This window comes from Pleuronectes platessa, chromosome 7 (assembly GCF_947347685.1).
Source record: "Pleuronectes platessa chromosome 7, fPlePla1.1, whole genome shotgun sequence".
Lineage (NCBI taxonomy): Eukaryota > Metazoa > Chordata > Actinopteri > Pleuronectiformes > Pleuronectidae > Pleuronectes > Pleuronectes platessa.
The window spans coordinates 25,463,316-25,477,899 of NC_070632.1; the positions used below are offsets into that span (position 1 = coordinate 25,463,316).

At 40.7% G+C, this 14,584-nt stretch overlaps 1 protein-coding gene and 1 long non-coding RNA gene across 2 annotated transcripts in view; one reads left to right on the forward strand and one right to left on the reverse strand.

Moving 5' to 3' along the window:
• Window positions 1–14,584, reverse strand: part of cftr (CF transmembrane conductance regulator) — a 42,372-nt gene that overhangs the window by 18,523 nt on the left and 9,265 nt on the right. The window contains exons 6-16 of the mRNA XM_053427657.1: window positions 13,154–13,317; window positions 12,580–12,705; window positions 11,529–11,775; window positions 11,238–11,330; window positions 7,569–7,745; window positions 7,142–7,333; window positions 2,896–2,990; window positions 1,958–2,044; window positions 839–1,628; window positions 590–718; window positions 468–505 (exon numbers count right to left, since the gene is read on the reverse strand). Of these exons, the coding sequence (XP_053283632.1) occupies window positions 468–505; window positions 590–718; window positions 839–1,628; window positions 1,958–2,044; window positions 2,896–2,990; window positions 7,142–7,333; window positions 7,569–7,745; window positions 11,238–11,330; window positions 11,529–11,775; window positions 12,580–12,705; window positions 13,154–13,317 (2,138 nt within the window). The remainder of the gene's footprint in view (window positions 1–467; window positions 506–589; window positions 719–838; window positions 1,629–1,957; window positions 2,045–2,895; window positions 2,991–7,141; window positions 7,334–7,568; window positions 7,746–11,237; window positions 11,331–11,528; window positions 11,776–12,579; window positions 12,706–13,153; window positions 13,318–14,584) is intronic.
• Window positions 8,716–13,259, forward strand: LOC128444940 (uncharacterized). The gene is made up of 3 exons (XR_008339207.1): window positions 8,716–8,816; window positions 11,523–11,818; window positions 13,143–13,259. It is a non-coding gene; the product is annotated as an uncharacterized LOC128444940 (long non-coding RNA).

The window sequence follows — 14,584 nt, forward strand, 5'->3', positions numbered from 1 at the left end:
CCAGGCACGGAATATATCATAGCCCTGCCACTGCCATTCTCTTGAATTTTAACATAACAGATAGCAAAATGTTTATGGTTGAAACTTATATGCATAACATGCAAAAACAGTTGTGTAAATGTTAATTTATCAATCAAATACTAAGCTGGTCTCAAAATCCAACATTTAAAAGCACATGCTCCTGAGAAAAATTTAATACAAAATTAGGAATTTGCATGACCATTTCAAATTATTTTAACTCATGTTTAACATTTATAACAATTATATACTTCAACATATTGCATTCAAGACCAGTAGAAAAGAAAAACTATGATACTTTGATGCCTTTGTGGTAACTATAACCATTGTAACAATTGCACTCATAAATCTTGAAACACCTTAAGCATGTGTTGAAACCTGCATTAGCAGATTACAGAGTTTCAGTACAGACAGCAATACCAGCCTCAAAAACATTATATTGAACTTACGCAGTTATGAGATAAATGCCAATGACTGAACCAGCAACCTATTGGTGGAAAGAAGAAAAACAAACAGTTACTACTAAATTGAATTAAATTTATATGAATTTAAAAAATGGTGGTGGCTTAACCTCAATGACGAAGACTAAGACGATGAAGATGAGGACGTAGACTAAGCTCTTATTGGTGGTGATGTAGCGCAGGTAAGTGCTCCAGGAGGTAGTTTCAAAGACGTTCTCACGGTCATCTGCAAAGCATTGCTGTGGAGAAACAGGATTACTCTGAACATTAACTCTTATTCACTTGAAAATGAAAAGGTGAAATTATACATTCAAATAAATCTTCTTATCTACACTAATACACCTTGAAAAAGGTTCTACCTCCATGTCTTCTTCATCCACTTCTTCACTAATGTCATAAACGCTGTCCTTGGATAAGCGACGGGCATAAATGTCCAGCTCAGACGCCAGATCGCACTGCGGTGTTATGGACAGTTTTCTTCTGAAGGACGACTGCATCTGCTCTCTCCGCTCATGACCCTGTGCGTTGGTGATGAATGCCAGGACAGACTGGCGCCTCTGCCCGTTGAAATGCTGCAACCCATGGTGGTATATATTCCCCCTGGGGAGCACCTCCTCTACCTGATCATCCTCGGGTACCACAGAGAATTTTCTCTCTGAAAGTCCACAAACCCCGTCCTCTATTATTGAGGACTGTGATGCATTTAAAGTCTGTTGCGAGTTCCCAATGAAGGAAAACTTGCGGGCAGCTGCCAGAGGGCTAAGGATGAGGGACTGTTTGCGTTTTTCTGGGTAGCCATCGCCCCCAGGGTGGCCTTGAGATCCAGAACCAATTATTGGAGGTGGTTGCTGGCGAAACGACTGCCGAATTGTGTCTGGTCCTCGGAAGCCGGCAGTTTCATCTACGGAGACCCTGCGGAGAGTTTCTGTGAGAATGGAGCTGCGTCGCTCTGCGTTGATGTTATCGTAAGCTTGAAGGCCAAGGAGGAGGGAGCTGAAGTCGGGGCGCTGGGCCTGCAGCTCTGAGAAGGTGCCGTAGAAGTAGCAGTCGCCATTGTGCAGCAGAATAATTTTGTCTGCCCGTTTGAGATGCTCCAACTTGCTGGTGACTACGATACGAGTCTTGGAGGCCATAAGTTTACAGACGCATCTGTGTAGTGAATCAGAAAAGAGAGATTGTCATCAAGTGTCACATTTTACTTATATTCTGAAAACCATACCTTACTATAAAACGAGCTGCCTGTGGTGTGAAATCCTTAAAGAATAAGTTTATATTAAATCAACATAATTATTTGTTATTCAACTTAAAAGAAATAAAAAGTTTAAAAAAAAAGAAATCCCATTTCCTGAGAAGGTTAGAGTGACCAGTCAAGTAGTGTGTGGTTTTCACAAGCAGAGATAACCTTGACCTTGAATGTAAACTTCCACTCAGCTACCCCCACCGTCTATACATGAAAGACTCTCTGTATGGAAACCCACTTCTCAAAGATCTCTTTCTCTGTCACGATGTCCAGGTGGGTGAAAGGTGCATCCAGCAGGTAGAGGTCGGCATCTTTGTACACAGCTCTAAGAGAGAAAACAAACACATGCAAAGTGAATTAGACAGAGTCAGGTAAAAAGCAGGGGAATTGTGACAAATCGTGACATATAGCAAACATATTTTACAACAAGATAAAAACAGAAAATAGTGAGACAAAAAAAACAGGAAGCGATAAGAGAGACAGAAAAACCTCATATCACAATAGTGTAAATGAGGATGTCAGGTCCCTATGGGAATAGATCGATACGAGTAAATACTAACAGTGATGGCAGGAGCTAAAAACCAAGTGAGTGGCTGCAAATTGATGCCCACACTTTAAAACAGTAAATAATGCATGGGAACAGGAGACTAAACCATGCAGAGACTTATTGGAGTAATAAAGCTAAACTGAGGCTGTAGAAAGCACTCATCAGTGAAGAGTGAGACCATAAAACAGTCACACAGAAAAGAGTGAGAGGGGACTGTTATCAGCTTTTGAAGTTTAAGATTATCTCCTGCGCCGGCTTGATTTTATCACACTGTTGGGAAACAATCTGTAACAGGACATCAAAACCTAAATATGTAGCTTTTAAAGAATAGGACATTTTTTATATTAATAAATTATGTCCTGGTGATTTACAGCTACACACCTTCACACCTAATGTGTACAGAAGGCTGGAGAAGTGAAAGTGTGTTGAAGTTTAAAAGGAAAACAAAATGCTACTTGCTGTAAGTCTTAAGAGATTTGTTTTCATTACAAGGATATTTGTCCTTTTTCTATTTCATGCTCTATTTTTGTCCAAAAACAAGATCAAACCAAGACAGGACAAAACAAAGACAGCCATTATAACTAATGAAAACGGATGAATGACAGATGGTCGGGTGAGAGAGGAAGTACCTGGCCAGGCCGAGGCGAGCCCTTTGACCACCACTGAGGGTTACCCCTCCTTCAATAAGGAGCGTCTTGTCTTTCTCAGGCAGCAAGGCAAAGTCCTAGAGAGGGGAACAAGGGATGTGTGGGTCAAACACAGATTCATCAAAACGCTGAAGGCAGTCAAACTGATTCAAACCAAACATTTTCTTGCATTACTCTACCCGTGTATCAGAGTAAAACTCATCACTCTTTGCTTTCCTACATGGAGCCTTAGTATTTAACATTTATCGTTTTTAAAATCATTGCCTGTTCTATTTTCTAAAGTATGAATAGTCATGGAGCATGCTGTACTGTACCAGTGATCTAAATGCTACAGTTCCTGAAACTAGGTCAGTAGTTTGAAGATATGCCGTCAGCTTAAATTGTATCCACTTATTCTGATAACTTTATAAATAAAAGTAAATGGACTTGCAACAGAATATCAAAATATGGAATGTTTCTAACTGGTGAAGTGTTTCAATGAAAAGGGGGAAAATCTAAATCAAATCCAAACGCAAAGCCGCAGCAAACAGCATAACAAGAGTAAGAGTTTGTTTTTCCTGCAGATGAAAGCTTGTCATGACTTTTTACCAATTGAATGACATGTGTGTATAACTGCCCACCTAGCACTGTATGAGGGCCTGTTATCCTTGCACCATGTCCTTGTGTCAGGGTTTCACTCTGAGTATAACATACATTTATGAGGCAACAAACTCCCCTTCATGTTGTATTCAATGAAGTTCTTAAACAAATGTTATGGTTAGTTGATATATGGATCTTTGAGTTTTGTGTTAAAGAAATTAAAAATTCATTGTTGCTTTTTTAACAAATTAAAAGAAAATATTTGCCTGTCTCTATTTACTAACATACACTCTCAATCTTTTTAATAGTTCAATACAACTGCAGATATTTCTTCTCACACACTCAGCACTGTGTATGTAACAAACACCAACACACAGTCAAAACACATGATGTTCACCTGGTAACCTGACTAATTCATGTTCAGCTGATGATCAATGATTTATTGTCAAACCACACAAAAGACACCACTCACACATGGCATGAGAGGCACATGAAGTACATGTCACATGGAGAGATATATGGTGCATTCAGTGGTAAGTGACAATGAAAATAGACGGCCACACCGATAACGATGAAGTGACAGCACAGGTTTATCATCGTTAAAACTTCCTACCTGTTTATTGTCGGCTTCCGCTGTCCTGACAGGAGCGCATAGGGGATCAAGTTAACAGGTTGTTTAACAGCTTGTAAAATAAGTCAGCATAGTAAAAAGACATGTTGTGTGTCTTACTGTAAACAAAAAGCCAGCAGCCTCGAGGCTGGAGGCATAAGATGAGTTTACAGTGGCAGGACCACCCAGGGTTGTCTGTCTGGAGCCTTAGGGGCAACAATAGTGAGGAATTACAGTCACAAGCCCACTAAACAACTCGTCTCTGTCTGGACAAATCTGCTTTAATTGTCACTCCAGCCTGTCAGGGTTGCCCTGGGGATTTTTCGCCAGGAGAAAATTCAGGAGAACAATTCTTTGCGATTAGTACTTAAGGTTAAGGTTGATTATTTGTTTCTGTAATAATGTTATCTTCCATTATTTCCATCATAGCTATCAAAAAGGAAAATAAAAAAGCTGGTGTCTGTGGCCCCTCGAAGGACGTTTATTACCACGACCAATCATTTAATTTGGACAGGATGAAATGATTGGCAGGCAAACCAGTCCGTCACCAACCAACCTGCCTGCATGCCAAATAGAGACGATAGTCAGAAGTTAGCGAGCCAGTCACAGAAAAGTTGTCTTGCAGCAGTTAGTCAGTGTCCTGTGTTTTGGGGGCAGAGCTTAGAAGAGAGGGCCGATGGGAGGAATTGGGGTGTGTTGGTCGCATGTTTTCAAAGTATAGCCTGTTATTGTTAGCTGTTCTAGGATTACCAACTCCAGCTTTAAATGTATTGGTAACTGAATATTTTGCAGAGTCACCACTTCATAATGAATCTTGGAATCTACTCATGTATACCCAACCTCTTTTCATTTATGATAACCTCGTTCTCACTGATTGTGCTTTTGAATAATATTACATTTCTGGACATTGTACCAGCTTTAATGTCAGACTTATACACAATAAATAAGAATTACTTCAAACAATGCTTTAGCTCCACCACTTTCATCTTAGAGGAGGCTTCAAGACTCACAAAGCACACAGACAGACTTCCTGTCATTTCCACACAGTACTTCACGTAGCTCTACTGACAGTGTGACTCCTCTCCATGCTTTTGTTATTTAAGTTTCACTGACGCTTCTCCTCAAAGACAAAATGGAAGCTGGCTTTAACACGCAGATGTCAACATTGCCTGCCATCTCTGTTTGCTGTGACAACATGTTGTGTTTTTAAACACAACCCCTGAGGCACTGTCATTGTGACAGGAAATGGGAGCTGGTAGTAAATACATTTGATGACATGAGCTGCTGCATTGATTCTAGTATAAAGAATACTAATACAGTGTATGTAATGTAACAACAATTCAATGTGGCCATTTCTAGAAAGTTTGATTAGTTACATTACTCACTGTTACTTCACTGTATTTATAATACTCACTTTTTTGTGTGCTTGACAAGTACACAAGGTTTCTGAAGATTCTCTGGGTCAAATATCTAATTCTTAGAGTTAATATCTAAATTGTTAATGTCATGCATTTACATCATAAAATTATGCATTATCAATTGAATAGAGATAGGAATAAAAACCCATACAGATAGGAAAATATAACACCAACAGCCGAACCAATGAAACGGATCACAGCCTTATATTCCTACTGACCATGTGCATTTCTTTGTGGTCAAAACTCACTATCTTCTACTGGCTACTCCCAGCAGGATGAAACACCATCTCAAGCAGGTTACTTGAACATGAGGAGTTCAATGTGCCACTAGATCTGATTTAAACATGGTTGTGATGTAGTAGAACAGATAATTTGTAGCGTGAATGTGCCGTCGACAAACGTGCAGAAGTTATTTGATGCAGTCATGTCAACGCAGATGATAAGAGCCAAGGTAAAAGGGAGGGGCTACACCTTGCAAGTATGGTGATCCTAATAAAGTACTCGACAAGTGAAAAAATCATGTCTAAAACAATAAATATTACGTTTCAGATCTAACAAATCCACAGACCTGATGGTTCGCCTGTACAACCCATCTGTATTGTGACGTCCACTGCTGTGAACCAACAAGCTCATATTCCATCCCACTGAGATGACGCAGGATTTCCATGGCAACAGAGACAGACATTATTCCGCTGAGAGGCCGTCACTCAACACTGAGGCTCATAAGTGCATGTGTGTGTGTATGTGCATCAGCATATGAGACAGAATATGCAGGCATGTGTGTCTTTGTCTGTGTGTGAGGGACATAATGGGTGTAAATGTGGACGGGGGTGAAATCTGAACCTGCTTGATGCTGTGCAGGGTCTCCAAAAGACGAGAAGATGGATTTACTACAGAAAACTGCCATGAAACATTGAGCCATTTGTGACTAAAACTATACCTTCTGTCATTTTTCACAGTATGTGATTTATAGTGACTCAAGATATACCATGTTCATCGACATTTTTACCTTTGCACTTTTGTTCGGTGGCTGTGTTTGTCCAATATGTGTTCCAAACATATTTTCTCAAAATATGGCTAAACCAACTCTTACATCATCATGAAAAGCCTTGATAACTTGTATTTTATTTTCTGAACAATGTTGTGTTTGATATAAAAAGCACGAGATCTGTGTAGTTTACATAAGAAGCAATCTAGGAGCCTTTCATCTATCGACTGATAACGAATTAGCCTCTGGGAGCAACGGACAATAATTTGGGGTTTCAGGTGTAGACAGCAGATATCCCCACCCAGACTCCAGCTTCTGTTCACCGTACACTGTTTACAGTCCGACTAGTTTCTTTTATAAATTGAGTCAAACGTTTCTCGGCAAAAACACTAACAGGGATACTTTGCTTAGGTTTTGTAGGTCCGGGATACATTGTGGCTAATCTCTATTAACAGCTATCTGCCTATGAATGTAGCTAAATTAAAAAGCTGATGCATTTTGGTCGATGTGATCCATTTCTTTTGCTCTTCACACCAATTGTTTATCGGCGCGAAACCAAAGCTGGCACAAACGTGCTCAATATACAAAAACACTAAATCAGAAGAACAGAAGAAGAGAGAGAAATGAATGTACCTCTTCTAGCTGGCAGGCCTTGATGATGGAGGTGTAGCGGTACTCATCGTAGGTCAGGCCAAACAGGATGTTGTCACGGATCGTCCCCGGCATGATCCAGGAAGTCTGGGGCGAGAAGGAGATGCGGCCGCTGTGTCTGATTTTACCCTCTGATGGCACCAACTCTCCAAGGATCATCATGAGCAGGGAACTCTGGATGAAATGGAAAAAAAGATGTTCTGTATTTGACTACATTTTATAAAGATTTTGCTATCTCATGGAGCAACTTTAATTGAGTCAGTACTTAAGGTTTCTGTGGTTCTTTCAGAGGACACTGAGACCAGATGTCTCAACATAGATAAATTCAGGGTCGGTTGTGAGTTTAGTGTAGTCTCTGTTAACACTCATTCATTAATAAATAGTGACTGAGAGGATTTCTTTGACCTACCTTTCCTGAGCCAGTGGATCCAGCCACTGCCAGCATCTTGCCTTTTTCCAGGTACAGGCTGATGTTTTTGAGGACAGGTGTGACATAGAGGTTGGTGAAGAAGAGCCCGGCGTCACCGTTGGGGTGTCCATTTGCTTTGCTTTCCTGCTTAATCTTCTCAAACAGCGCACCGATGGCCTGCAGAGGAGTTGAAAAAAGGGGGAGCATTTTACTGATGGGAACAAATCTTTGGCGGATGTGAAGATATTAAAAAATATATAATATCTCTGATGAAAAATAAAATTAGAGAAACATGCAATACATTGTGTGCACTTTACCTGCATTTTATATCAATATATATAATATATCAAACATTAATCTTGATTGAACACATTTTACATCTATCAAATAATCTCAGAAAACTCAAAGCATATCTTGAGAAACATACATTCAATTTTAATGAATAAAAACAGGCTACCCGCATTCTGTAGCAGCCCTTGCTTGGAATCATCAACGTAAGTGACTTTCGTTATCACAACAGCAAAGACATTGATTCTCCAGTTCAGGGTTCTGCATACTGAGCTTCCCTGGACTTTGAAAGAACAGGTGAACAGCTCTTTGTGCAGTAGTGTGAAGCAGTTTCAGGCTTCTGTGGACTGAGTCCAGCAGCTGGTCTTTATTTTCTGCAGCTCAATTCCTGCAGGTAACTTTTACAGTTTCAGAAAGAAAGCTGTAACCTGCATCACCACAGGTCAAACAACTCACTCCAAACTCTAGGTTTACATAAATACAACAAAGTGAGTGTGTCTGTCAAGCAGTGACACCAGGCCAACAACTGTGAGAAACCAGAGACTCTATAAAGACATAGGACAACTCTCAAAGCCTTCACAATGGCCTCATTTCACCTCATCTGTCACTGCCTCTGTAAAGATTAATGGGTGACACATCTCGCTGACAGAAAAAGGGGAACTCTGCTGGACTCGCCGGCTTAATCATCAACCTCAGTGACATTCTATGGGTCACCGTGCCCCTAATGTTTGTGCTTGTGGTGGTTTGTGTAGGTTTTGCTAGTGCAATTCTCATTCAAATGAGCTGACGTACGTGTTGTCAACAGTAAAGAAAGGCAACACCCCTCCTATTCATCTGCGAATGGCACATTCCAGGAAAAGGAGAAAGCAAGAGGAGAATCTGGGAATTAGGCGATGAGCACAACCCTCAATGTCAAAGGGAGATCCAGCGTTCCCAGCTAAGTTTGGTGACGACACCAAGGTAATTAATTATGCAAAGTGATAGAACAAAAAGCCAGCGTTAGATATATTTGTTTTCTCATGGTACTGGGTGGTCAATAAATTACACCCATTAGACTAAGTTTACAGCTTCTGCCTATAGATAAGATTATACTCCCCATTCCCAGTGATGATGAGGCTGTCACTAATTTACCTGTGATGCACAGTGGATTAAGGGGCGGTGGGAATTTACCTTCTTTAAATATATCATTGTCCTCTCACAGTATTGACACACACATACTGTAAATCTACCGCAGCCTGTCATGTTGAACAAGCCAATATACCAATCTGACCTTTTGGCTCCTCTGTGCTTCCTTAAATAAAGCAACAGCTGAATAGTACCATCAGTTTTCCACCCACAAGGAACCTATGCACACATCCATCTACAACTACACCTTCAAGCTTTATTAATTTAGGATCACTCTCATGCCAAACTATGGATGTTTAGGATTTAACATTCAGATTTTGGTCAATTACACATTAATAGAAATTGCAGGAAGCTGTATCAATATTTCTTTTGCAAAGGGGGTTCTGTTCAGGGTGTTTTCAGTGGATTTTAGCTTGGTGTTGCACGGTGAGCAAACCTCATCAGGGCACATGGTGTGTGCATGTCACAAATACACAAATAAACAGTTTACCCTGTCAGTGGATAGGGGAGTAGTTGGGAAGATGGGAGGATATAAAAGGGTAGGGTGTGTTCTTATAATGGTCCTTCAACCGGAGTGAGCTCCTCTAGGATCCTTGAGTTTAACTGTGAACCCTAATTAGAAACTTTATTATCCAGTCATTCATATCCCACTTAATCTTATGAAGTTCACGCCACATATCCAGTTTAAAATTACAGTTTTTTGCATGTTGCTTTGAGCCGGAGTGAGCTCCTTCACCAGAGTATACAGAGAAGGAATCAAGACGAAGACCACATAAAGAAAGAAGGCCGCCTGGTTATCTCCAAGACTACCATAAAGAACTGTACAATCAAGCCATTGGTAGGGATGAAGCACTAGGCAAGAAACAGTTGAAAAGCTTGGTTGAAGAACTTAAAGATAGACCTGAACTGTATGAATAGAGTAACTCTGAAGTAGATGAATATGAAGAGCAGAGTGGTGATGAACAAATTCATGGTGTGATGACCAGCACAAGGGAAAATACACGCCTTATGATAAAGCACATTCAGAGCCTGCAATATCAGAGTCTATACATGTAGCAGAATGTGGTAAGATGTCCGTCAGTGCAAAGACACCCCTGCTTAGGGATTCAGCCACATAATGATGTGAAGAAACAGCAAACATAGAGCTGAAACCTTGCACAACGCAAGCCCAATCTGCTACTATAAGCTCTGAAAATACACCCCCTGTTCAGGTCAGCCAAGCGCCCCTAGCCCCTGGATATGTCTGTCAAGCGCCCCCAGCTCCCTATTCTGCTAGTCAAATCACCTGAGCTCCTGCTACTACCGGCCACTGGACTTCAGTCCAAGCACATGACAGTCAAGCACTCCCTATTCACGCAACCCTTAGCCAACCACCTGTAGCCCAGGGGTAGCACAGCCAAACACCACAAACCCAGGCATTTTGGTCAAGCACCTGCAACTTATCTTCAGTTTGCTCCTGGACTTTCACTCCATGTTGACCAAATCACACCTCAAGTTTATTCACCTCGATCAGTATATCCAAACCCACCTCTAATTCCATGGCAGCCTGCGCCACCTGTCACACCACATATCACGACCATCAGCAGCCATATCATGTGTGTCACAGTGTTTCTTGCCTACAGTGAGGCAAAAAGCACTGACCATGGAGGGTTAATTAATTGCCCCCAAAATTGCTGCAGCATCAAATCCACACAGACCATAAACAATAGAAGGGACCTTCACATCTGAACCCATTCGCCTTCCATTCAGAGCAAAGAGGGTACTTGCAGCAGACTTGGCTGGGTTCTCCAAGGGCCTACATCTTTGCCTGGATCAGAGGACACACCTCACTGTCTATCCTTCTCTACAACAAACCCCTATACAGAGCTAAAACTTGATGTGGAAAATATGTGGCAGGCAGACAACCTCCCCTATACCAATTAGACGTTCATAACTAAATCCAAACAGGACAAATGATAGAATGGAACTTCTAGAGCAAAGGACCATAAGAGCGGTTGTCCTCTAACCAGAAGATCGGCGGTTCAATTCCAATCTTCCCTATTACGAATGCCGAAGAGTCCTTGGGCAAGATACTGATAGAGATTCACTGTATAAATGTTTGTGAATGGGTGAATGTAAAACTGTACTGTAAAGTACAGGCCATTGACAGAAAAATTACCCCAAACTTTAGGCCCCCAAAGAATCTGTGATTCCTATCCTTTCAGTAGCTTAACTCTACAATAATGTAATCGATTAACTGATTCAGACATAACAAACCTCATCCCACGATGCAGACACATTGACCAGTTCTACTTCACTCGTGGTGAGGTTGTACTCCAGCACCCTGTACTCTTCCTTCATCAAGAAATCCTGGAAACAAAACAAACAAAAGACATTAAGGATAGGCATTAGTTCAAATATACGTCCAGTGGCTCATTTGCTCTGCACAAACCTGTTCAAGTTGACATTTTTCATTGAATCTGTAGATGAGCAACACTGTGTATTAATGTGTTTATACTGATTATATATAATTGATAGATAACTTACACCCCCCGTCCCTAGACCCACCTCAATCTTCTTGATTAGTGCCAGCGTGTCGTACCACATCTGGATGGATCCCGGCAGCTGACGTGTCAGCGTCATACGGAGAACCATGCAGTAAGAGGCTGTGGTGAAGATTCGACGCAGTATGATGCCTTTGCTGAGTGCATGAGGCACAACGGCTGAGACGATAACCAAGATGGCAGAGAAGAAGTATGAAGCACTGTAGAAGTAACGCAGAGAACCGATCTTCCTCGTCAGTGTCATCTCGTCCCTGAGGAGGGAGGGGAAAAGCATATATGCTTCATTACGCCTGTGTAAGTATATTCAAGTTCAATAAAGCTTTCAGTGGTTTCAGTTTATATTAAGCTTTAATTGAACTTTAATACTGCAATATTAAGTTCTTGTAAAGCATGACGGTAGATTTTGTTTTCAAAGAGCGACCAAAAAACATCCTAAAAAGGCACATTGGAAAACAGTGCATCGGTTTTCATGCTGCTATTATCAGGTAAATGTGAAGTCTTGTCCTTGTATTAGCTCTGATACTAATCAAATATTTCGACACCATGACATCAAAACTCTTTCATAAATGTACTGCACTTGCCACTTACAGTGATGCTGCTTCTGGCTCTGACAGGCATCAGTAACGACAGCATGATTATGCAGAGTAACCACATGTTTTAACATCTCCCTCTGAATTTTGGCACCACGTTGACTCAACTTCTACTGTACAGTCAAAGCCATTTAAATGTGCCGTTGGCTTACTCTCTATGGTGCTGGTTTCATTAGAATTATCTGTTTATTACAGTATTTCTACGATACATGATGTACTGTACAGGTAGCATAACAAAAACTAGAAATATGATTAGGGTTTGCGTTCAAACAAATACTTGACTATAGGATGTATTGAACACTGTTATATTTGAATCATTTAAATGATGTGCAGAAACATTTTACAGCTATCCTTTTGACCCAGAAAGGTTTAATAAAAACAATGAATAGTTATAATAATAGTTTAATTATTAGGGACATTTTTCTTGTATTGTCTTGTGAAGTTGTGGTTGTGGTGGTATCTTACTGCCTTATGTTCTTGATGATGGTCTCCATCACATCCTCCCAGCCATACGCCTTCACAGAGTAAATATTCTCCACGATCTCAGAGGTGAGGGCCAGGCGGCGGCTGATCATCCCTGCTCGTTTTACCCTGTTGACGGGCGACAGATTTTAAATCACCTACTCAAAGCAGCATCACAAATGCATAAATGAACATTTCTGTGTGCATGCAGATGCAAAAGCATGCAGACAAATAGACAGACACATTAGGCCACTATCAGGGTTTTTCCTGTATAGAGAATTGCCAGGCAGCCGCCTCCATCAAATTTCGTGCCGCCTCCACCTCCGACAACATTCTTGTACAGTGGAAACAGCTAATAGCGATCACGTTTGTCCTGGGCCAAATTCAGAGCGATTGATTACTATAGCTGACTTGCGTAGCTTCTGTATGATAGTCCCAGAACTTGAGTAAACGGCGCACATAGTAAATACATAGACTGCAAGACATAACAGAACTGAATAATCCCAAATTTAGGTTTGCTTCTTATGTAAATGGTTCATGTTGTATCTTGTGTTTATGTGTGGCAGTGCTTCCCCACCGATGAGGTCCCATCTTCTGTGAGAGCCAGGCCTGGATGATACCCAGCAGGGTCAGAGCTGCCAGGGCGCAGAATCCGTTCACATCGATCAGCTCCCACAACAAACCCACACACAGGATACACTGCAGGGGGGTGATCCACACAAAATGTGCCAGACCCAGGCTCTGGAATACAAACACACACAGACACACACACACACACACAGCATTAGTGTGAGATGGAATTTGACTTTTAATACAGGAGAAGTATACTCACAAATTCCAATGAGGAGACATTCTTTTGCACCTGACCACAGAAAGGTCAAGGGTCAGGTTTAAGAAAAACTCTGTAATTTAAATAATTCATGATCATATGGTAGGAAAGATACTATCATGCGTTACTTTTAAATCAGAAAATCATGTAATGAAGTAATGCAATTTGTTTAACCAATAACAATGGAGAGAGACAATCTATAGCTTGTTTAGATTAAACAATCATAGTATTATAAATAACTTCATGATCAAATAGAATTACTACATTGCCTGATTGGGGTATTTACAGCACATGCATCAGTCCTGCTTTGTTATTGTTATTTGTTTTTTTTTGTTTGTTTTGTTGATTCTTTATTTGTATTTATTTAATATATGGGTTATTATCGCTGTTTACAGTTCTCACCTCAATAAGTTGTTACCGTTTGATCCACTCACCTCAAAAGTGAAAACTTTAATTCTGCTGAATATCAACCAGCCTCCTTTTAACAAACACAGGTCACACACCAAACTAGACTAGATAACGCCCACCAGGAGACAGTGGTGCTATAGCCAGGCCACATGCAGGCCAGGTGATAATTGTCTCAATGTAGGTGACAGAGTGTTTCCACATTCAGAGCCTCAGTGAGACTCAGAACACAAACACCCACTCACACACACAGACACACAGGCACATACACACACACGCCCTCTAGCTATGTTGTCTTGCATAATAAGAAATGTGTCTCTCAACACTTTGCTTTGTACACACACCTAATTGTTTTTCAATGTGTGTGTATTGATCCCGATTATATGTCCTCCAATTGTCCTTCAGTAAGGAGAACACGTCACTGAGTGGTGGTAATAAAATGGATCCATTGAAGTCAGTCAGGGTGTGAACTGTCATTGTCTCCCAGGTATGCATGAGTGGAAAATTACTGGTTGGCTTTTTTTACCAAATGTCTGCACCCAAAAAGTATTGAAGTCACATTCAAATTAAACATTGTTTCTATATATATTCACTGTATAAAAAAAACATGACGGTAAATGATATGATAATCAACTTCCTGAAAATGAGAGTCTGATTTGGCAATGCAGATCATGAAATGTGTTGTCGCTCTGCATAACACCCCTGATGAGATGCAAGAGCCAAATCCAGCAGAATTATGTAAAATGTTTGTATAGCAATAGTTTGTTTTATGAG